Source organism: Salvelinus fontinalis, chromosome 1, assembly GCF_029448725.1.
Source record: "Salvelinus fontinalis isolate EN_2023a chromosome 1, ASM2944872v1, whole genome shotgun sequence".
NCBI lineage: Eukaryota > Metazoa > Chordata > Actinopteri > Salmoniformes > Salmonidae > Salvelinus > Salvelinus fontinalis.
Window position 1 is genome coordinate 79,535,336 of NC_074665.1, and position 22,303 is coordinate 79,557,638.

At 42.0% G+C, this 22,303-nt stretch overlaps 1 protein-coding gene across 10 annotated transcripts in view; it reads right to left on the reverse strand.

Moving 5' to 3' along the window:
* The window catches only part of LOC129862462 (myocardin-related transcription factor A-like), a 105,646-nt gene that overhangs the window by 59,672 nt on the left and 23,671 nt on the right, over positions 1–22,303 (reverse strand). The window contains exon 1 of one of the 10 annotated variants that reach the window (XM_055934207.1): positions 12,363–12,983. The exons of the other annotated variants lie outside the window; for them this stretch is intronic. Within the exon in view, the coding sequence (XP_055790182.1) occupies positions 12,363–12,378 (16 nt within the window). The 5' untranslated portion in view covers positions 12,379–12,983. Of the gene's footprint in view, positions 1–12,362; positions 12,984–22,303 lie in introns of those variants that run through there. 10 annotated transcript variants of the gene reach the window in all.

Below are 22,303 nucleotides of genomic sequence, written 5' to 3' on the forward strand. Positions count from 1 at the left end.
ATTCCTGAACCTGAGACCAGAAACAGGCTACCTGAGGGCAATACCAAAATAAATGGTCTATTGATTCTGTATCCTCACACCAAAATCTGCAGAGCTTCGATGATTTTATGCCCCAAACATTCAACATTTTGCTGGTGGCAAGAAATCTATACTATAATTTTAGCTGAAAAGCGCGAAGTCTTGAATCTTGCGTTGTTTTATATATCAACTCATACACCCTGTACCATGGAATCAAAAATCTCTTCCCAACTATTTTGCAATCTGAATGGCACAGTTGTCAACATCCTGGTCCTCAAATTAAACTGGTATACTTTCCTATTTATGCTATTTTTATTCCTTCGCCAGTATTGATCCTTTAGATTGGGCAGACAGACCAGTTCCCTACCACCTCCCGCTGCCACCTGCCTCCTCCATTTTTGGGGTAATGCTATCAATTGGTTATACTTTTGGATTGAGCAGACCTTCCCGTACAATTCTGATAACTCCATGAAGGACATAACTCTACCATTCCAATTTACAATATCATTTCAGAACAAAATACTCTTTTCAAACATCTTTCCCATAAATACAGGTATTTTATCAACAAGCACATTTGAGTTCAGCCATAATATTTGTTATCTTTTCAGGGGGATGAAATTGAAAATTGTAGCCAGCTCTGCAATGCTTGTTTGAAAAAGAGAGATACTTTGAAAAAAGTATAATTTTCAATTAATCATGGCAATCTGCACAAAGGAAAAAAGGTCATTTTTAAACAATGGAAGAGCTTTTCTTAGTAATCTACTTGAGAACCATTTAGGCCTCAAGTAAAACTTTTGAATAAGTGAAGTTTTTAGAGAGAGGTTTAGTGCTTTTATATTTAATAATCTCAACCCACCCAATTCATATTCATTATATAGATATGCATGCTTTATTTTGTCTGATTTAGCGTCCCAGATAAAGCAAAATATTTGCTAATATGATTTGAAAAACAAATCATCAGGAGTAGGTAGCGCCATAAGTAAGTGAGTAAACTGAGATATGACTAAGGAGTTAATCATGGCAATTTTTCCACAAATAGACAGGTATTTACCTCTCCATGGTTACAGGATCTGTCTATTTTTACCAGTTCTCTATTGAAATGCATTGTGGAGAGTTTATTTATATCTTCTGTGATATGAATACCAAGTATGTCTACTTCACCATCAGCCCATTTTATAGGTTAACTGCAGGGTAATGTAAAAGTTGTATTTAAAAAAAAATCCAATATATAATATTGTACACTTATCATAATTAGGTTTTAGTCCAGAGAAATGATCTAGATCTTCCATGAGACATTGCAGGGATCTAGCTTGCGGACTTAATATAAAACCTGAGTCATCGGCATACATGGACAGCTTTGTTGTTAAGCCTTGTATTTCTAATCCTCTAATGTTGTTATTGGATCTGATTTTAATAGCTAGCATTTCAATGGCCATAATGAATAGATATGGGGACAGCGGACACCCTTGTTTAACTCCTCTTGACAATTCAAAACTCTCTTAGAAGTAGCCGTTATTTACTATTTTACACCTCGGGTTGCTATACATTATTTTACACCCCTTTTATTAGATAATTACCGAAATTGAAAAATTCAGGCTGATCAGGATGAACAATACCTGGTAAAACCCTTTTAATTCTGAGTGCTATGCATTTCGCTAGTATTTTCGCATCACAACATTGAAGTGTAAGGGGCCTCCAGTTTTTTAGACAGACTGGGTCTTTATATTTGCCATCTGGGTCTTGTTACAATAACAGAGAAAACAGACCTTCCTGCTGAGAACCTGACAGACTACCATTTTTATTTGAGTAGTTCAAACAAATCTAACAATGGAGCTTTTAGTATATCAAAAAAGGCTTACCTCTACCGGTATGCCATCAAGCCCTGGGTTTTTTCCAGAATTAAAGGATTTAATAGCCTCAAAAAGGTATTCCTCTATAATTGGGCCTTTGCACTTATCTTTCTGTACATTTGTTAATTTTCCATTTTTTATATTATTTGGAAAGAATTCCTTACCGTAATCTTCCTTCAGTGGGAGAGGATGAGATGGAAAAAGAACATCTGCCTAAAATAATTAGCTTCCTCTTTAAAATATCATTTGGAGAATCATAGAGGACTCTGTCTTCAGTAGCGAGTTTCTGCAAATATTTTTTGTTAGCGTTCCTGTATTGGAGATTCAGGAAGAATTTTGTGCATTTTTCTCCATATTCCATCCAGTTTGCTTTATTTTTGTAATAGATTACATTAGATCGTTCTTGAATAAGTTCCTCAAGTTCTTTTTATTTTTCCTCTAACATATTTTGTATCTCTGTAGTATCATTTTTATTGCCATCTACCTGTACTATTAGTTCATGGATTTCCCTTGTTAGTCTTGTCTCTTTAGACAGGTTTTTATTTTATTTTATTATTTATTTTATTTATTTTGTTTTTCACCTTTATTTAACCAGGTAGGCTAGTTGAGAACAAGTTCTAATTTACAACTGTGACCTGGCCATGATAAAGCATAGCAGTGTGAACAGACAACAACACAGAGTTACACATGGAGTAAACAATAAACAAGTCAATAACACAGTAGGAAAAAATATATATATTATAATAATAATAATACATTTTTAAAGTCTATATACATTGTGTGCAAAAGGCATGAGGAGGTAGGCAATAAATAGGCCATAGGAGCGAATAATTACAATTTAGCAGATTAACACTGGAGTGATAAAACATAAGATGATCATGTGCAAGTAGAGATACTGGTGTGCAAAAGAGCAGAAAAGTAAATAAATAAAAACAGTATGGGGATGAGGTAGGTAAATTGGGTGGGCTATTTACAGATGGACTATGTACAGCGATCAGTTAGCTGCTCAGATAGCAGATGTTTAAAATTGGTGAGGGAAATAAAAGTTTCCATTCATATTGATGAATATTGAATTGAATGACCTCTGAAAGTACATTTAAAGGTATCCCAAACCATAAGGGGATTTGCTGAACCTATTATATACTGGAAAAATTGTTAAATTATTTTGTCTCTTTTAAAAATAGGTTATCCTCCAGTAAACTTTGATTAAATTTCCAATATTCCCGTTCACGTGGAAAATCTATAAGAGTTATGTGAATGCCAATTGGATGATGATCCGACCGCATTCGGTCTCCTATTAAAACTTTAACCTTTGATGCAAAAGAGAAAAAGACAAGAAAGTAGTCAAGACGACGAGCATGATTAAGTCTCCTCCATGTAGATCTCACTAGGTCAGGGTTTTTTAGTCTCCAAATATCCACTATTTCTAATGTGTCCATAATATTTGAGATTTCCTTAAGGGCACAGTGAAGATAGTTTGTAGAGTGATTTCCTTTATGGTCCGTTGAGGTACTTAACACTGTGTTATAGTCTCCTACCATAATTATTTGATTTTTGTTTCCTGTAAGTTCAATAAATTGGTATAAATGTTTTCGAAGAAGTATGGATCATCCTGATTTGGACCATATTGATTAATGAGCCAAATCATTTTTTCGTCCACTTTCATATTCAAAAAGATCCACCTTCCTTGCGAATCATTCCTGACTATATGCACATTCAAATCAACATTTTGTTAACCTGTCTAGCCCCCCACCCCCACTGAAAAGGCAGAGCCTTTTGTTTTACAGGGAAGACACAATATGTAAAGATGTAAATCTATTAGCTAAACACATTAGCATAATCCACCATCTTTTCTTTGTCCACCAACACCAGTAGCTATCACCAATTCGGCTAAACTAAGATATTGATAGCCACTAACCAAGAAAAAAGCTCATCAGATGACAGTCTGATAACATATTTATGGTATAGGATAGGTTTTGTTAGAAAAATGTGCATATTTCAGGTAGATGTCATAGTTTACAATTGCACCCACCGTCACAAATGGACTAGAATAAATACAATGAGCAACGTGTTTACCTAACTACTAATCATCAAACATTTCGTAAAAATACACAGCATACACTAATCGAAAGACACAGATCCTGTGAATACAGACAATATTTCAGATTTTCTAAGTGTCTTACAGCGAAAACACAATAAATCGTTATATTAGCATAGCACATGTGCAAACATTACACCAGCATTGATTCTAGCCAAAGAGAGCGATAACGTAAACATCGCCAAAATATATTAATTTTTTCACTAACCTTCTCAGAATTCTTCAGATGACACTCCTGTAACATCACATTACAACATACATATACAGTTTGTTCGAAAATGTGCATATTTAGCCACCAAAATCATGGTTAGACAATGAGAAAAGTAGCCCAGCTGGTCAGAAAATGTCCTGCGCCACATTAGACAGTGATCTAGTCGTATACATAAATACTCATAAACGTGACTAAAAAATATAGGGTGGACAGCGATTGATAGACAATTTAATTCTTAATACAATCGCGGATTTACATTTTTTAAATTATCCTTACTTTTCAATACAGTTTGCGCCAAGCGAAGCTACGTCAAAAAAAATGGCGTCCTAAGCCATTAACATTTTTCGACAGAAACACGATTTACCATAATAAATTGTTCCTACTTTGAGCTGTTCTTCCATCAGAATCTTGGTCAAAGAATCCTTTCTTGGGTCTAATCGTCTTTTGGTCGAAAGCTGTCCTCTTGCCATGTAGAAATGCACATTGCGTTCGGCATGAACTGGAACGGTGCCCAGAGATTCACAGTATCTCAGAAATAAATGTCCCAAAATCGCACTAAACGGATATAAATTGCTATAAAACGCTTTAAATTAACTACCTTATGATGTTTTTAACTCCTATAACGAGTAGAAACATGACCTGAGAAATATAACTGGCTACACTAATGCTTAGAAAAACAGTAGGTCGGTGTCCTCCGCGCGCCTTACGCACCTAGAAAAGAGTTCCTACCTACACGTGTTTTTGTTTTATAGAGGCTGTGATTGGGCAATCGATACCATTCAAAGCGTCATCACGTAAAGGCATCCAGGGGAAGACGTAAGCAGTGTCCGTATACTCAGCAATAACAGTGGCCTTAAAACTGACTCCAGAACAGGGGCCAAAATGTGTGAAATCTGACTCCATGTCAGGGAAATTGCTGTAGAATGAGTTCTGTTCCACTCAGAGACAAAATTTCAACGGCTATAGAAACTATAGACTGTTTTCTATCCAATAATAATAATATGCATATTGTACGATCAAGAATTTTGTAGGAAGCCGTTTCAAAAATTACACGATTTCCATAAATAGTGACAACAGCACCCCCTAGCCTTAACAGGTTAACTTCTTATGGCTGAGATCCCGTTAACCTCTTTCAGCTAGGGGGCACTATTTTTATGTTATGAAAAATAATGTTCCCAAGGTAAACGGACTATTTCTCATGCCCAGATGCTAGAATATGCATATAATTGACAGATTAGGATAGAAAACACTCTAAAGTTTCCAAAACTGTCAAAATATTGTCTGTGAGTATAACAGAACTGATTTTGCAGGCGAAAACCTGAGGAAATCCAACCCGGAAGTGCCTTTTATTTGGAAAAATCCCTGTTCCATTGCCTGCCCCTCCTCTATTTAAAGGGGTATCAACCAGATTCCTTTTCCAATGGCTTTCTCAGGCTGTGACCAGGCTTTAGACATAGTTTCAAGGTTTTATTTTGAAAAATGAGTGAGATTTATCAAAACGCATCAGGTGTCCTTTAATTAGTTCATGCGCCTGAGAGTTGTAGCTCATTTTCTTTCTCTGTAGTATTGAATAGTTTACCGTCCGTTTGAAATATTATCGATTATGTATGTTAAAAACAACCTGAGGATTGATTAATAAAAACGTTTGACATGTTTTTACGAACATTAAAGAAATTAATTTTGGAATTTTCGTCTGCCCTTCAGGACCGGAACTAGCCTGTGGTTTTCTGAACATAACGCGCAAACCAAATGGCGGTTTCTGGTTATAAAACTAATCTTTATCGAACAAAAATAACATTTATTGTGTAACTGGGAGTCTCGTGAATGCAAACATCCAAAGATCAAAGGTAAGCGATTAATTTTATTGCTTTTCTGACTTTCGTGACCAAGCTAATTTGCGGCTAGCTGTTCTTACTGTTTTGTCTAGTGATTGATAAACTCACAAACGCTTGGATTGCTTTCGCTGTAAAGCATATATATATATTTTTTAAATCTGACACGATAGGTGGATTAACAACAAGCTACGCTGTGTTTTGGTATATTTCACTTGTGATTTCATGAATATAAATATTTGTTGTATTTTTAATTTTTATTTGGCGCTCTACAATTCAGCGGTTGTTTACGAAAATGATCCCGCTAAAGGGATCCGTGCGTCAAAAAGTTAACAGGATCGACTTGACAACAGCCAGTGAAAGTGCAGGGCGCCAAATTCAAACAACAGAAATCTCATAATTAAAATTCCTCAAACATACAAGTATTTTACACCATTTTAAAGATAAACTTGTTGTTAATCCCACCACAGTGTCCGATTTCCAAAACACTTTACGACAAAAGCACACCATCTGATTATGTTAGGTCAGTACGTAGTCACAGAAAAAAACAGCAATTTTCCAGCCAAAGAGAGGAGTCACAAAAAGCAGAAATAGAGATAAAATGAATCACTAACCTTTGCTGATCTTCATCAGATGACACTCATAGGACTTCATGTTATACAATACATATATGTTTTGTTCGATAAAGTTCATATTGATATCCCAAAATCTTAGTTTACATTGGCGCGTTATGTTCAGTAATGTTTTGCCTCCAAAACATCCGGTGATTTTGCAGAGAACCACATCAATTTACAGAAATACTCATCATAAATGTTGATGAACAGATTTTTAAAAAAATTATGGAAAAAGCACACCATGCTATAATCTGAGTACGGCGCTAAGACACAAAAACAAGCCATACAGGTACACGCCATGTTGTGGAGTCAACAGAAGTCACAAATAGCATTATAAATATTCACTTACCTTTGATGATCTTCATCAGAATGCACTCCCAGGAATCCCAGTTCCACAATAAATGTTTGTTTTGTTCGATAAAGTCCATAATTGATGTCCAAATACCTCCTTTTTTTGTTTGCGCGTTTAGTTCAAAAATCCAAATTCATGACGCGCAGGCACACTTAGTCCAGACGAAAAGTCAAAAAATTCCATTACAGTTCATAGAAACAAGTCAAACGATGTATAGAATCAATCTTTAGGATGTTTTTAACAGAAATATTCAATAATGTTTCAACCGGAGAATTCCTTTGTCTGTAGAAATGCAATGGAACGCAGCTAACTCTCACGGGGGCGCACCTGAGTGAGCTCGTGGCACTCTACCAGACCCCTTCCTCAATCAGCTCTTATTCCCTCATCCTTCACACTAAAAGCATCAAACAAGGTTCTAAAGACTGTAGACATCTAGTGGAAGCCTTAGGAAGTGCAATCGGACAAAATTTTACACTGTATATTGGATAGGCAAAGACTTGAAAACCTACAAACCTCAGATTTCCCACTTCCTGGTTGGATTTTTTCTCAGGTTTTTGCCTGCCATATGAGTTCTGTTATATTCACATACATCATTCAAACAGTTTTAGAAACTTCAGAGTGTTTTCTATCCAAATCTACTAATGATATGCATATCTTAGCTTCTGGGCCTGAGTAGCAGGCAGTTTACTCTGGGCACCTAATTCATCCAAGTCACTCAATACTGCCCCCAGCCATAAGAAGTCAATTAATATCATCACACCTTTTGAGATCCTTTGTCCATGAGAGAAAATTATTTCACCACCCCATTCCTTTTCCCACGCAACTTCATCTGTGTGGGGTGCCGTCTTTCGGATGGGACGTTAAACGGGTGTCCTGACTCTCTGAGGTCATTAAAGATCCCATGGCACTTATCGTAAGAGTAGGGGTGTTAACCCCGGTGTCCTGGCTAAATTCCCAATCTGGCCCTCAAACCATCATGGTCACCTAATAATCCCCAGTTTACAATTGGCTCATTAATCCCCCTCCTCTCCCCTGTAACTATTCCCCAGGTCGTTGCTGCAAATGAGAACGTGTTCTCAGTCAATTTACCTGGTAAAATAACGGAAAAATAAAAATAAATAAATAAAATCTAAGGATGTAGAGTGAGTTTCCTGTTGACAGTACATGTCATATTCCTTTTCCTTTAGCCTGATCTTTTTTTATAATCTACTAAACCGTTACTATCATAACTGGCTATACTTATTTCACCCCTTCCAATAACAGGATACTATTCAGTATACATTGACCATAATTAGTGCTTGTAAAGTTACTGCCATCAAAGGTATTATGATGGTCAAAATCAGAGCTTTCAAAATGTCTGATATTTTTAATTCAAGAAATAGGTTCTAGCAATATTTGCTTTATTCCCTTGCCTGTTTGCCAATGCTACAGATGTTAGAAAATTGACAAGACATTATGTGTGTAGTAAATCTGATTAGGTTGATATGTTTGACTTTGGATGTGATTTAGTGAGAGTGTGTATGTTGTCTGTATAAGAGTAATTCTTAACGTGTGATGTCCATATAACTCTGCCAATTTGGATGGTTGAGTGTCTATGTGTGTAACATCTGTGTATAGGCTTAATATTCATGATGATAATTGTAATCCATATCGTATCACCGTCATAGTTGCAACATAATTACCTTTAACATCATTGAAAAACACATCCCAGCATTTCAATAGCAATTGATGTTTCACATGATCATGAAAGAGACCTTGCATTACTTTAGAGACGGCTTCACTACAGTACAAGTGTATTCCGTACAATATGTTATTATTCCCCAATGCCCCTATTCTGATATCTTCACCTTGCTTGTTGTAAACATATATAAACTTGTAGACAAATACATAAAAAAGATCAACATTAAATTATAAAACAGTTCGACAACAGAGACAGGGAGAGAAGAGAAAAGAGAGAAAGAAGAGAGCGAGATCAGGTGTAGGTGTGTGTGTGTGTGTGTGTGTGTGTGTGTGTGTGTGTGTGTGTGTGTGTGTGTGTGTGTGTGTGTGTGTGTGTGTGTGTGTGTGTGTGTGTGTGTGTGTGTGTGTGTGTGTGTGTGTGTGTGTGTGTGTGTGTGTGTGTGTGTGTGTGTGTGTGTGTGTGTGTGTGAGCATGTAATTGAGTACGTGTGTGTTCATATCCACTTCATAGTGTTCAGATATATTTACAATTCCCATACTTTCTTTTTTTCGTAACCTGAAGTCCCTGTAGAATTTAGTACAGTCATAGTGTTATGGAGCTGTCTCAGAATAGCTGTTCATCTATATAGAGTTTGTCCACAATGAGAAAGGCACGCTTACCCTTCTCCCTTTCTTGCCTTTGTACCGGATACAGTCTCATACGACGTTCGTTTCTCTCCCTTGGAAATTGGTAATTGAGACCGAATTTGGTCCCTTTTAGCTCCCTTCCCCTGCTTTTGATCAGCTCCTTTTGTTGGTAGTGTTCAAATTTTGCGATGATCGGTCGGGGAACCTTGCTCTTGTCGCTCCAAGTCCGTGTACTCGGTGGAAAGCCACCTTGTTAAGTCTCTATAGGAAGTTTCAAGGCGGATTGCATGAATTCTCTGATCGTGCCCTCTGGATTATTGGATGCGTCCTCAGGAATCCCAGAAAAAAAATATTTTCACGCATGCTACGACTTTGTATGTCTAGTAGCGACTCCGTCATCACCCTGTTTTCCCTGAGTGGACAATCCATGCTGGAATCGTGGATTTTTACCTTGGCTGTGAGTGCTTTGTTCTCTCCTTGGAGCGTGAGAATTTCACTCTGGCTAAACGCCAAACTCCCCCTCAGCCCTGCTACCTCCGCACACAATTTTTCCAGTGTTGCATGGATTCCAGTCAGAGCACTAGCCTCTACTTACTTACTCTACAACGGTAAGTAAATTATCCGTGTCTGTAGATTAATCTGTTTTTCTTTTTTTTGTCAGGTTAAAGTTCTTTTGTAAGGTATTCAGATCTTTCCATGATGGAGTATGTTGTTCCTCCATAGCGTAAAGCTGTTGGTACTCGTCGATTTCCCTATGGATCTCTTTAGTATCCAGGTTGGCTCTTTACTGCAAGCAGTTGTTTTACGAAAAGATAACAATGAGTCTTTCCCACGACGACGACAGGTGTCTGTGGTACAACCAGCTTGCACTCGCGGAATCCACGCAACAACAAAAAATGGAACACAAGCTTGCAGTCCCAGCCGTAAAGGCTAAGCGCGTCGTGGAATCCTTAGCAACAAAACTTTAGTTCTGATTAAAATCGATTTAATTCAAATGTTTTAATATAAACAACAAACCGCGTGTAGACAGTACAATGTTCTGTTGCGCGCTCTGATAACATATCTGATGACGTATATCCGTGTGCCAAGCTTGTAGCGTCTTACCCCCCAAAGAAATTAACTTTATGTCCTGAATAAAAAGCATTATGTTTGGGGCAAATCCAACACAACACTGAGTACCACTCTTTATATTTTCAAGCATGGTGGTGGCTGCATCATGTTATAGGTATGCTTGTCATTGGCAAGGACTAGGGAGTATTTTAAGGATACAAATAAACGGAATAGCGCTAAGTACAGGCAAAATCCTAAAGGAAAACCTGGTTCAGTCTGCTTTCCGACAGACACTGGGAGACAGATTCACCTTTCAGCAAGACAACAACCTAAAACAAAAGGCCAAATCTCCACTGGAATTGTTTACCATGTTCCTGAGTGGCCTAGTTACAGTTTTGACTTAACTCTGCTTGAAAATCTATGGATGACAGAAACGGCGGTGTGTCTCACCTGCATTAGCTAAGCCGAGACCCCTCTAGGACCTCTTTCCTCAACCCTTTCCTGCTCTCCTCTCTTTGTTTCATCCCCTCTTCTCTCCTCTCCTCCTCCTATCCCTGCCAGGCTGCTGGCACTCTTCCCTCCAAATTACATAAACTCAATCACACAGCTCCTCCACAGCCTAACACTGCTGCTAGAAATCTTCACAGCCTCCAGGCTGCCTCCGATCACACCGTACCCACACGAAAACCAACGAGAGAGGGGGACAGAATGTGGGAGAGGGACATCTCTAGGGTACTTTCCAAGTTTCCATACAACATGTGTTTTTGTGTACATTTGTGTAATTATGTAGCCTGAAGCCAACAAATGATAACGTCCCTTTTCACATGGATGACATAAATGGAATGTTCTAACCTCAGGCGGGCTCTAAGAATTGATTTCCCCAAATAAATGTTGTTCCTCTAACCATGAAAAATCCCTAGGCTTGCACTACACGGGGAGAAGACGTGTTAAATGGACAGAATATTTTCTGAAATAACCCGATGACTATTCCCCCCATTCTCTCCCAGCTCTAGTAGTTTAGGCCCCTGAGCCACACCTTTAGTCATGTGTTAACATACCCCAACTTGCTCTGTTGCCAAGTGTGACAGATAGGACAAGACTGACGACCTGCCCTGCCAGACTGGCCAGACAGTCCCAGTCAATCACACCCTAAACAACCCTGGAGCTAGCATGCTTAACATGACAAACCCTGAGCTGGGCTGGGTTCCACAACACCCAGGAGCCAGCCAGTCAGACAACCTCTCTGGGGGTTGCAGGTCTAGCTCATCTGTGCTCTGCAGTCCCAACCCAAAATTCACAACAGTCAGAAAAGCTGGGACATGGATCAGTGTCCCAGATCTATCCTGCGGGAGAGGACAGTCATAGCCAGGCCAGCTGCTTTCAATGAAGTGCTGTCGTCTCAGAGAGAACAGTCAAATCCATCATCCCCACTGACTTGCCTATCCACCCTCCATCCCAGTCCAGCTCACCCCACCCCAGCCCCCCTCTTAGCGGGGAAGCCCCTCCAGGGTACCCCAGCTCCGGCTCCCCTGCCACATCTGGGCTTCTTTTACAGCGTGATCTTTCTTCTTTCAACCAGGTAGGATAGTTGTCAGGTTACTTTACCACAGAAAACACCAGAGCATACAGGCACACATGCCAGAATTGCATTCATTCATTTACTTAGCCACCGTTCCCACAGAAGCAGAAATGAATGTGAGGAAAATCTAATGGAAATACATGTTCTCATTTTATATTCCCTTCAAATGATGGTGTAAAACCAAAATAATGCTGCCTGGCTATGGCAGCGTGATTCAGTTTGATTACAGTTATTTTCCTCTGTTCAATTGGCCTACAGAGCGGCTGTGAAACTTTAACAGGAAGCTGTGACATGGGAATAAATACTTCACACAATGGAGGGCCTGGCCATTAACATATAACACTCCGTTAAAGTTAAACTGCCACTATGACACGCACGCACACACACAGTGACAACACCCACAACAAAAAGCTGATATAAACAAATACTCAGCAAAGAGAGAGATCTTTACCTGACTGTATAGCCATGTCCCTCTTCACTAGAAGGATTAAGTACAACCTCCCTTAAATTTTAGGGATCCATACTCCAAAGAGAATATCAGGAAAGAGAGGCTGCCGGCAGAGTCGCGTTTCCAAGAACAAGAAAGTTTGATGCCGCCCTTCACTGTAGCAGGATTTCTCCACAAGATCCACAAACAACACAGCGTGTTTGAGTGTGCGTACACCCCACGTCTTCTAAACACTGGCTGCACCCAACCCTAGCCTGCTGTGCCTGTCTGCGAGTGTGTGGACGCCCTGACAGAAAGGGTGTGTGTAGGCCTGTGTGTGAGGCAGTGAGATTTTCTTTCTTATTGCTCCTTGGATTCAATCCAAGTCCAGCCCTGAGTTCTTAACCTCTCTGGGGCAACTCCTACTTTTTTTTCTTTAAAAAGGCAGGCTGCAGGCAGAATTTGACTCACTGCTGTTTTTGCTCAGGCAGAAAACAAGGGAAAACACTGGTGCTTGCCGATCTGATCTTCATCACAGGTCCCCTTTTGGCCTCTCAAGCATTAACACTTCTCCCCTCCAGTCTGGAGCTGTTTTCCTCTCTCCCTCCCTCTACTCCACAGAGTTAAGCAACTCTGCATATTTTGGATGACTCCTTTTCATTTCCCACTCCTCCTCCTCCTAGCCTCCCCCTCTTTCAAACCCCCTACGCCTCCAAGTTCTAAATTATCTCAAAAGGCATTATTACACCCTGTTTCTCCCACTCTCTCCAATAGGGCTGACCCCATTTAGTCGACTGGACATCAGGCTATTGGTCGACCGAGATTTCTTTAGATGAGCAGTCACATTTTTATGGTGCACAAGACACCTGTCTGATTCGCGCCTATTAGCAAAGTGTACCACCATATTGGGATTGAGAACACATTTTTTTTTCACCTTTATTTAGCCAGGTAGGCTAGTTGAAAACAAGTTCTCATTTACAACTGCGACCTGGCCAAGATAAAGCACAGCAGTTCGACGCATACAACATCAGAGTGACACATGGAATAAACAAACATACAGTCAATAATACAGTAGAAAAAATAAAAATCTATATACAGTGAGTGCAAATGAGGTAAGATAAGGGAGGTACGGCAATAAATAGGCCATGGTTGCGAAGTAATCACAATATAGCAATTAGACACTGGAATGGTAGATGTGAGGGAAGATGAATGTGCAAGTAGAGATACTGGGGTGCAAAGGAGCAAGATAAATAAATACAGTATGGGGATGAGGTAGTTGGATGGGCTATGTACAGGTGCAGTGCTCTGTGAGCTGCTCTGATAGCTGGTGCTTAAAGCTAGTGAGGGAGATAAGAGTCTCCAGCTACAGTGATTTTTGCAGTTTGTTCCAGTCATTGGCAGCAGAGAACTGGAAGGAAAGGCGGCCAAAGTAGGAATTGGCTTTGGGGGTGACCAGTGAGATTTACCTGCTGGAGCGGGGGTGGGTGCTGCTATGGTGACCAGTGAGCTGAGATAAGGCGGGGCTTTACCTAGCAGAGACTTGTAGATGACATGGAGCCAGTGGGTTTGGAGATGAGTATGAAGCGATGGCCAGCCAACGAGAGCGTACAGGTCACAGTGGTGGGTAATATATGGGGCTTTGGTGACAAAACAGATGGCACTGTGATAGACTGCATATAATTTGTTGAGTAGAGTGTTGGAGGCTATTTTATAGATGACATCGCCGAAGTCGAGGATCGGTAGGATGGTTAGTTTAACGATGGTATGTTTGGCAGCGTGAGTGAAGGATGCTTAGTTGCGAAATAGGAAGCCGATTCTAGATTTGATTTTGGATTGGAGATGCTTAACGTGAGTCCGAAAGGAGAGTTTACAGTCTAGCCAGACACCTAGGTATTTGTTGTTGTCCACATATTCTAAGTCAGAACCGTCCAGAGTAGTGATGCTGGACGAGCGGGCAGGCAACAATGCGGTGGAGGCAGCAGCAGCAGAGACGAGGAAACAGCCCTTGCCTTAGCTTAATTGCCTAAGAAAATGAGGAAACCCCAACTTAATTAGGTCTATAATCAATAGCCTAACTGTTAAAATGTGCCTGGCTTTAAATATCATCCATATACAGTGCATTCGGAAAGTATTCAGACCCATTCCCATTTTCCACATTTTGTTATTTTACAAACTTGTTCTAAAATGGATAAAAAACAATTTCCTCAATCTACACACAATACAAAATAATGACAAAGTGAAAACAGGTTTTTAGACGTTTTAGCAAATGTATAAAACAGAAAAAAAAGAAATACAGTGCATTCAGAAAGTATTCATACCCCTCGACTTTTTCCACATTTTGATAGGTTACAGGCTTATTCTAAAAATGATTAAATAAATACAAATCCTCAATCTACACACAATAAGCCATAATGACAAAGCAAAAACAGGTTTTTAGAAATGTTAGCAAATGTATACATTTTTTTAATGAATTTTTTTATCCCCTTTTCTCCCCAATTTTCGTGGTATCCAATCGCTAGTAAATACTATCTTGTCTCATCGCTACAACTCCCGTACGGGCTCGGGAGAGACGAAGGTCGAAAGCCATGCGTCCTCCGAAGCACAACCCAACCAAGCCGCACTGCTTCTTAACACAGCGCGCCTCCAACCCGGAAGCCAGCCGCACCAATGTGTCGGAGGAAACACCGTGCACCCGCCCCCCTCGGTTAGCGCGCACTGCGCCTGGCCCGCCACAGGAGTCGCTGAAGCGCGATGAGATAAGGATATCCCTACCGGCCAAACAATCCCTAACCCGGACGACGCTAAGCCAATTGTGCGTCGCCCCGCAGACCTCCCGGTCGCGGCCGGCTGCGACAGAGCCTGGGCGCGAACCCAGAGACTCTGGTGGCGCAGCTAGCACTGCGATGCAGTGCTCTAGACCACTGCCACTCGACCTTCTCTGTAGCACTCCACCAAATCAGGCCTTTATGGTAGAGTGGCCAGACAGAAGCCGCCACTCAGTAAAAAGTCACATGACAGCCAGGTTGGAGTCTGCCAAAAGGCGCCTAAAGGACACTCAAAAAATTAAAAACAAGATTCTCTGGTCTGATGAAACCAAGATTTAACTCTATGGCCTGAATGCCAAGTGTCACATCTGGAGGAAACCTGGCACCATGCCTACTGTGAAGCATGGTGGTGGCAGCATCATGCTGTGGGGATGTTTTTCAGCGGCAGGAACTGGAAGACTAGTCAGGATCAAGGGAAAGATGAACGGAAGCAAAGTACAGAGAGATCCTTGATGAAAACCTGCTCCAGAGTGCTCAGGACCTCAGACTGGGGTTAAGGTTCACCTTCCAACAGGACAATAACCCTAAGCACACAGCCAAGACAACGCAGCAGTGGCTTCAGGACAAGTCTCTGAATATCCTTGAGTGGCCCTGCCAGAGCCCGGACTTGAACCCAATCGAACATCTCTGGAGAGACCTGAAAATAGCTGTGAGCTCCCCATCCAACCTGACTGAGCTTGAGAGAATCTGCAGAGAAGAATGGGAGAAACTTCCCAAATACAGGTGTGTCAAGCTCGTAGCGTCATACCCAAGAAGACTCGAGGCTGTAATCGCTGCCAAAGGTGCTTCAACAAAGTACTAAGTAAAGGGTCTGAATACTTTTGTAAATGTGATGTGTTCTTTTTATATATATTTATACATTTTCAAAAATGCATTAAAAAAACAGTTTTTGCTTTGTAATTATGGTGTATTGTGTGTAGATTAATGAGGGAAAAAACTATTTAATCCATTTTAGAATAAGGCTATAATGTAACAAAATGTGGAACAAATCAAGGGGTCTGAATACTTTCTGAATACACTGTATATATACAGAAATAAGCCAGAGCGTGCTTCTGTTTCCTGTTTGAGTGTTTGTTTAACTTATTTCAGCTAGGGGGCAGAATCTTTATGTTTGGAAAAATAACGTTTCCAAGGTAAACAGACTATTTCTCAGGTCCAGATGCTAGAATATGCATATAATTGACAGATTAGGATAGAAAACACTCTAAAGTTTCCAAAACGGTCAAAATATTGTCTGTGAGTATAACAGAACAGATTTTACAGGCGAAAACCTGAGGAAATCCAACCCGGAAGTGCCTTTTATTTGGAAAAATCCCTGTTCCGTTGCCTCCCCCTCCTTCATTTAAAGGGGTATCAACCAGATTCCTTTTCCAATGGCTTCCTCAGGCTGTGACCAGGCTTTAGACATAGTTTCAAGCTTTTATTTTGAAAAATGAGTGAGATTTTTCAAAACGCGTCAGGTGTCCTTTGATTAGTTCCTGCACGCGAGAGATGAAGCTCGACATTTTCTTTCTCTGTAGTATTGAATAGGTTACCGTCCGGTTGAAATATTATCGATTATGTATGTTAAAAACAACCTGAGGATTGATTATAAAAAACGTTTGACATGTTTCTACGAACATTACGGATACTTTTTGGAATTTTCGTCTACCTTTCAGGACCGGAACGAGCCTGTGGTTTTCTGAACATAACGCGCAAATCAAATGGCGGTTTTTGGTTATAAAACTAATCTTTATCGAACAAAAATAACATTTATTGTTTAACTGGGAGTCTCGTGAGTGCAAACATCCGAAGATTATCAAAGGTAAGCGATTCATTTTATTGCTTTTCTGACTTTCGTGACCAATTGATAAACTCACAAACGCTTGGATTGCTTTCGCTGTAAAGCATATTTTCAAAATCTGACACGATAGGTGGATTAATGGCCTCCTGATTCCGTGAGCAGCAGGCCTCATGCAACGGCAAAATATTGGCTAAAGCAATTTCACAGATTCAGCTGTAATAAAGGAGTTAACATTTTTTGGGTTCGAACATACTGGTTTTACTTATTTAGTGTTGTTTACACTGTTCCAAACAAGCAGATAAATAATATTGTAATCTAACAGCACCTGCTTGTCACACATAATATGCGGGCATCTCTCACTCCTATGCCCTTCTCCTTCTGATTATTATTATGATCATCATTATAAAAATAAGTCATGTCGTTAGTAGGCTTTGTATAAGTAGCCTTGTATAATCCCCATCGAGCTGTAGGCCTAAGAGTGTGTCCTATTCTGTCTTACCACCGTAACTTTAAATATATAAGCTTTTGTATCAATCATTAATTTGTTCATGCCATCACACAGCATATGAGACATTCATGCTCTGAAATGCAATCAAGCATTTTAGTTTTAAAATTAAACAACAAAGGGAACTTTAAAAATTTGTCTAAACAATAAATAAACTGCAATTCACAAATGCATGCAACGGTTTTTAGTCTGTTCTAACAATTTCATATACTTATTTAGTGTTGTTTACACTGTTCGAAATAGTCAGAAAAATGTATAATATTGTAATCTACAGCAACTGTTTGGCACACATAATACTCACGCAACCCTTTCCCTCCTGAGCAACCAGTAAACATTCGCCCATTTCGAAGTTTCTTTTTCACGTCCTCCGCATCCGCTTTGCTGTCACATGTTACTATGTTCGGAGTTTGTACATAACCAATTTATTGATGTGATTATGACAGGCTATAGGTCAGGCCCTATTGTCACATGCATGCGATGCTTACATGTTTCACGTAAAGAGGATCACGGGTTGAGGGAATAGATATTTTCAGTGAGAAACAAGTAAGAAACTAAATGGCTGAAATGATGTTGCTGCTTCAGCATGGACAGCGCAATAAACACTTGATGTGGTGTGGTGCCTTTTCGCTGCAGTATTGAGTAGAGTGAGACAACGATTGCCAGTCCCACAGGCACTCGCTGTCATTTTATTTTTATTTTTTTAACATAGGGTGACCATCGGGCTTTTCCGTCAATTGTGTCTTAATTATTTCATCAAATGGTGTGCTTAAAGCATCAAACAAGCTCAATGCATATGTAGTTGATTTTATTAAAATATATTCTGTCTATATATGGAAAAGGTTAGACATTTAGACCTATCAAACAACGGACCAGCCCTACTCTCCGTTATTACGCCCCGTTCTCCCTACTCTCTGTTATTACACCCGGGTCTCCATACTCTCCGTTATTACGCCCCGTTCTCCCTACTCTCCGTTATTACGCCCCGTTCTCCCTACTCTCGGTTATTACGCCCCGTTCTCCCTACTCTCCGTTATTACGCCCCGTTCTCCCTACTCTCCGTTATTACGCCCCGTTCTCCCTACCCTCCGTTATTACGCCCCGTTCTCCCTACCCTCCGTTATTACGCCCCGTTCTCCCTACCCTCCGTTATTACGCCCCGTTCTCCCTACCCTCCGTTATTACGCCCCGTTCTCCCTACCCTCCGTTATTACGCCCCGTTCTCCCTACCCTCCGTTATTACGCCCCGTTCTCCCTACCCTCCGTTATTACGCACCGTTCTCCCTACCCTCCGTTATTACGCCCCGTTCTCCCTACCCTCCGTTATTACGCCCCGTTCTCCCTACCCTCCGTTATTACGCCCCGTTCTCCCTACCCTCCGTTATTACGCCCCGTTCTCCCTACCCTCCGTTATTACGCCCCGTTCTCCCTACTCTCCGCTATTACGCCCCGTTCTCCCTACTCTCCGCTATTACGCCCCGTTCTCCCTACTCTCCGCTATTACGCCCCGTTCTCCCTACCCTCCGCTATTACGCCCCGTTCTCCCTACCCTCCGCTATTACGCCCCGTTCTCCCTACCCTCCGCTATTACGCCCCGTTCTCCCTACCCTCCGCTATTACGCCCCGTTCTCCCTACCCTCCGTTATTACGCCCCGTTCTCCCTACCCTCCGTTATTACGCCCCGTTCTCCCTACCCTCCGTTATTACGCCCCGTTCTCCCTACCCTCCGTTATTACGCCCCGTTCTCCCTACCCTCCGTTATTACGCCCCGTTCTCCCTACCCTCCGTTATTACGCCCCGTTCTCCCTACCCTCCGTTATTACGCCCCGTTCTCCCTACCCTCCGTTATTACGCCCCGTTCTCCCTACCCTCCGTTATTACGCCCCGTTCTCCCTACCCTCCGTTATTACGCCCCGTTCTCCCTACCCTCCGTTATTACGCCCCGTTCTCCCTACCCTCCGTTATTACGCCCCGTTCTCCCTACCCTCCGTTATTACGCCCCGTTCTCCCTACCCTCCGTTATTACGCCCCGTTCTCCCTACTCTCCGTTATTACGCCCCGTTCTCCCTACTCTCCGTTATTACGCCCCGTTCTCCCTACCCTCCGTTATTACGCCCCGTTCTCCCTACCCTCCGTTATTACGCCCCGTTCTCCCTACCCTCCGTTATTACGCCCCGTTCTCCCTACCCTCCGTTATTACGCCCCGTTCTCCCTACCCTCCGTTATTACGCCCCGTTCTCCCTACTCTCCGTTATTACGCCCCGTTCTCCCTACTCTCCGTTATTACGCCCCGTTCTCCCTACTCTCCGTTATTACGCCCCGTTCTCCCTACTCTCCGTTATTACGCCCCGTTCTCCCTACTCTCCGTTATTACGCCCCGTTCTCCCTACTCTCCGTTATTACGCCCCGTTCTCCCTACTCTCCGTTATTACGCCCGGGTCTCCATACTCTCCGTTATTACGCCCCGTTCTCCCTACTCTCCGTTATTACGCCCCGTTCTCCCTACCCTCCGTTATTACGCCCCGTTCTCCCTACCCTCCGTTATTACGCCCCGTTCTCCCTACCCTCCGTTATTACGCCCCGTTCTCCCTACCCTCCGTTATTACGCCCCGTTCTCCCTACCCTCCGTTATTACGCCCCGTTCTCCCTACCCTCCGTTATTACGCCCCGTTCTCCCTACCCTCCGTTATTACGCCCCGTTCTCCCTACCCTCCGTTATTACGCCCCGTTCTCCCTACCCTCCGTTATTACGCCCCGTTCTCCCTACCCTCCGTTATTACGCCCCGTTCTCCCTACCCTCCGTTATTACGCCCCGTTCTCCCTACCCTCCGTTATTACGCCCCGTTCTCCCTACCCTCCGTTATTACGCCCCGTTCTCCCTACTCTCCGTTATTACGCCCCGTTCTCCCTACTCTCCGTTATTACGCCCCGTTCTCCCTACTCTCCGTTATTACGCCCCGTTCTCCCTACTCTCCGTTATTACGCCCCGTTCTCCCTACTCTCCGTTATTACGCCCCGTTCTCCCTACTCTCCGTTATTACGCCCGGGTCTCCATACTCTCCGTTATTACGCCCCGTTCTCCCTACTCTCCGTTATTACGCCCCGTTCTCCCTACCCTCCGTTATTACGCCCCGTTCTCCCTACCCTCCGTTATTACGCCCCGTTCTCCCTACCCTCCGTTATTACGCCCCGTTCTCCCTACCCTCCGTTATTACGCCCCGTTCTCCCTACCCTCCGTTATTACGCCCCGTTCTCCCTACCCTCCGTTATTACGCCCCGTTCTCCCTACCCTCCGTTATTACGCCCCGTTCTCCCTACCCTCCGTTATTACGCCCCGTTCTCCCTACCCTCCGTTATTACGCCCCGTTCTCCCTACCCTCCGTTATTACGCCCCGTTCTCCCTACCCTCCGTTATTACGCACCGTTCTCCCTACTCTCCGTTATTACGCCCCGTTCTCCCTACCCTCCGTTATTACGACCCGTTCTCCCTACCCTCCGTTATTACGCCCCGTTCTCCCTACCCTCCGTTATTACGCCCCGTTCTCCCTACCCTCCGTTATTACGCCCCGTTCTCCCTACCCTCCGTTATTACGCCCCGTTCTCCCTACCCTCCGTTATTACGCCCCGTTCTCCCTACCCTCCGTTATTACGCCCCGTTCTCCCTACCCTCCGTTATTACGCCCCGTTCTCCCTACTCTCCGTTATTACGCCCCGTTCTCCCTACTCTCCGTTATTACGCCCCGTTCTCCCTACTCTCCGTTATTACGCCCCGTTCTCCCTACTCTCTGTTATTACACCCGGGTCTCCATACTCTCTGTTATTACACCCGGGTCTCCCACTCTCTCCACCAAGTTCTAGTACATTAGAAATAGGGATGCAAATTTTGGTCCATTTTGCTGCCAACTAACTGACCCCCCTTAACCGGTCAACAAACGGTTACATTTTCTCTTAACAGTAAAATGTGACCAACAGAAAAAACGATCTGTATATAATGACGAGATGCTTATGTTTCCGCCCTAACAATGGGAGTCAATCCCAAGGAGTGAAGACAGTTTACGCCCAAAATAAGCCCATAGAAACATATTGGGATTATTTTGGAGATATTTGCCTCTTCCACTTTGTATGCATGCATACAAAGACAGGACATTTTTCATTAAGAGCTTAATGGAAATCTGCAACAATAGCAAGCCTATCGTCTTACAGTAACAAGGCTAAAGCCTCGTGAGCAACACCTGTAATAAAGCCGTTAATAAAGTAAAATCACCGTTCTAAACAAAGCACCTCACGCCAGCAGAAAACATTGCTATCACCTTTCTCCTTCAGGGCCATACTATCAAAAAGAAAAGTGCTAAAGTAAAGCAACATTTGCTATTTTCTTTCAGTCTTTCCTCCTTTGTTTCTCTGACATCTAGGCCCACACACAGTGTGCCGAGTGCTGAGCCCACACAAAACCTTGACATGAAAACGTAAATATTTACAACAATAAATCTTCCTCAGCCCTCCTCTCCTCTATAAAGCAAAGTACCACGTTTTTTATTTAAACAGGGAGTCACATTGAGATTAAAAATCTATTTTAAACTTAAAAATAAAACACATACAGTACCAGTCAAAAGAGTGTGCAAAGCTGTCATCAAGGCAAAGGGTGGCTACTTTGAAGAATCTCAAATATAAAATATATTTTGATTTGTTTAACAGTTTTTTGGTTACTACATGATTCCATATTGTTATTTCATTGTGTTGATGTCTTCACCATTATTCTACAATGTAGATCATAAAATGAAGAAAACCCCTTGAATGAGTAGGTGTCTCCAAACTTTTGACAGGTACTGTATATGTGTATAGAACAATGTACAGT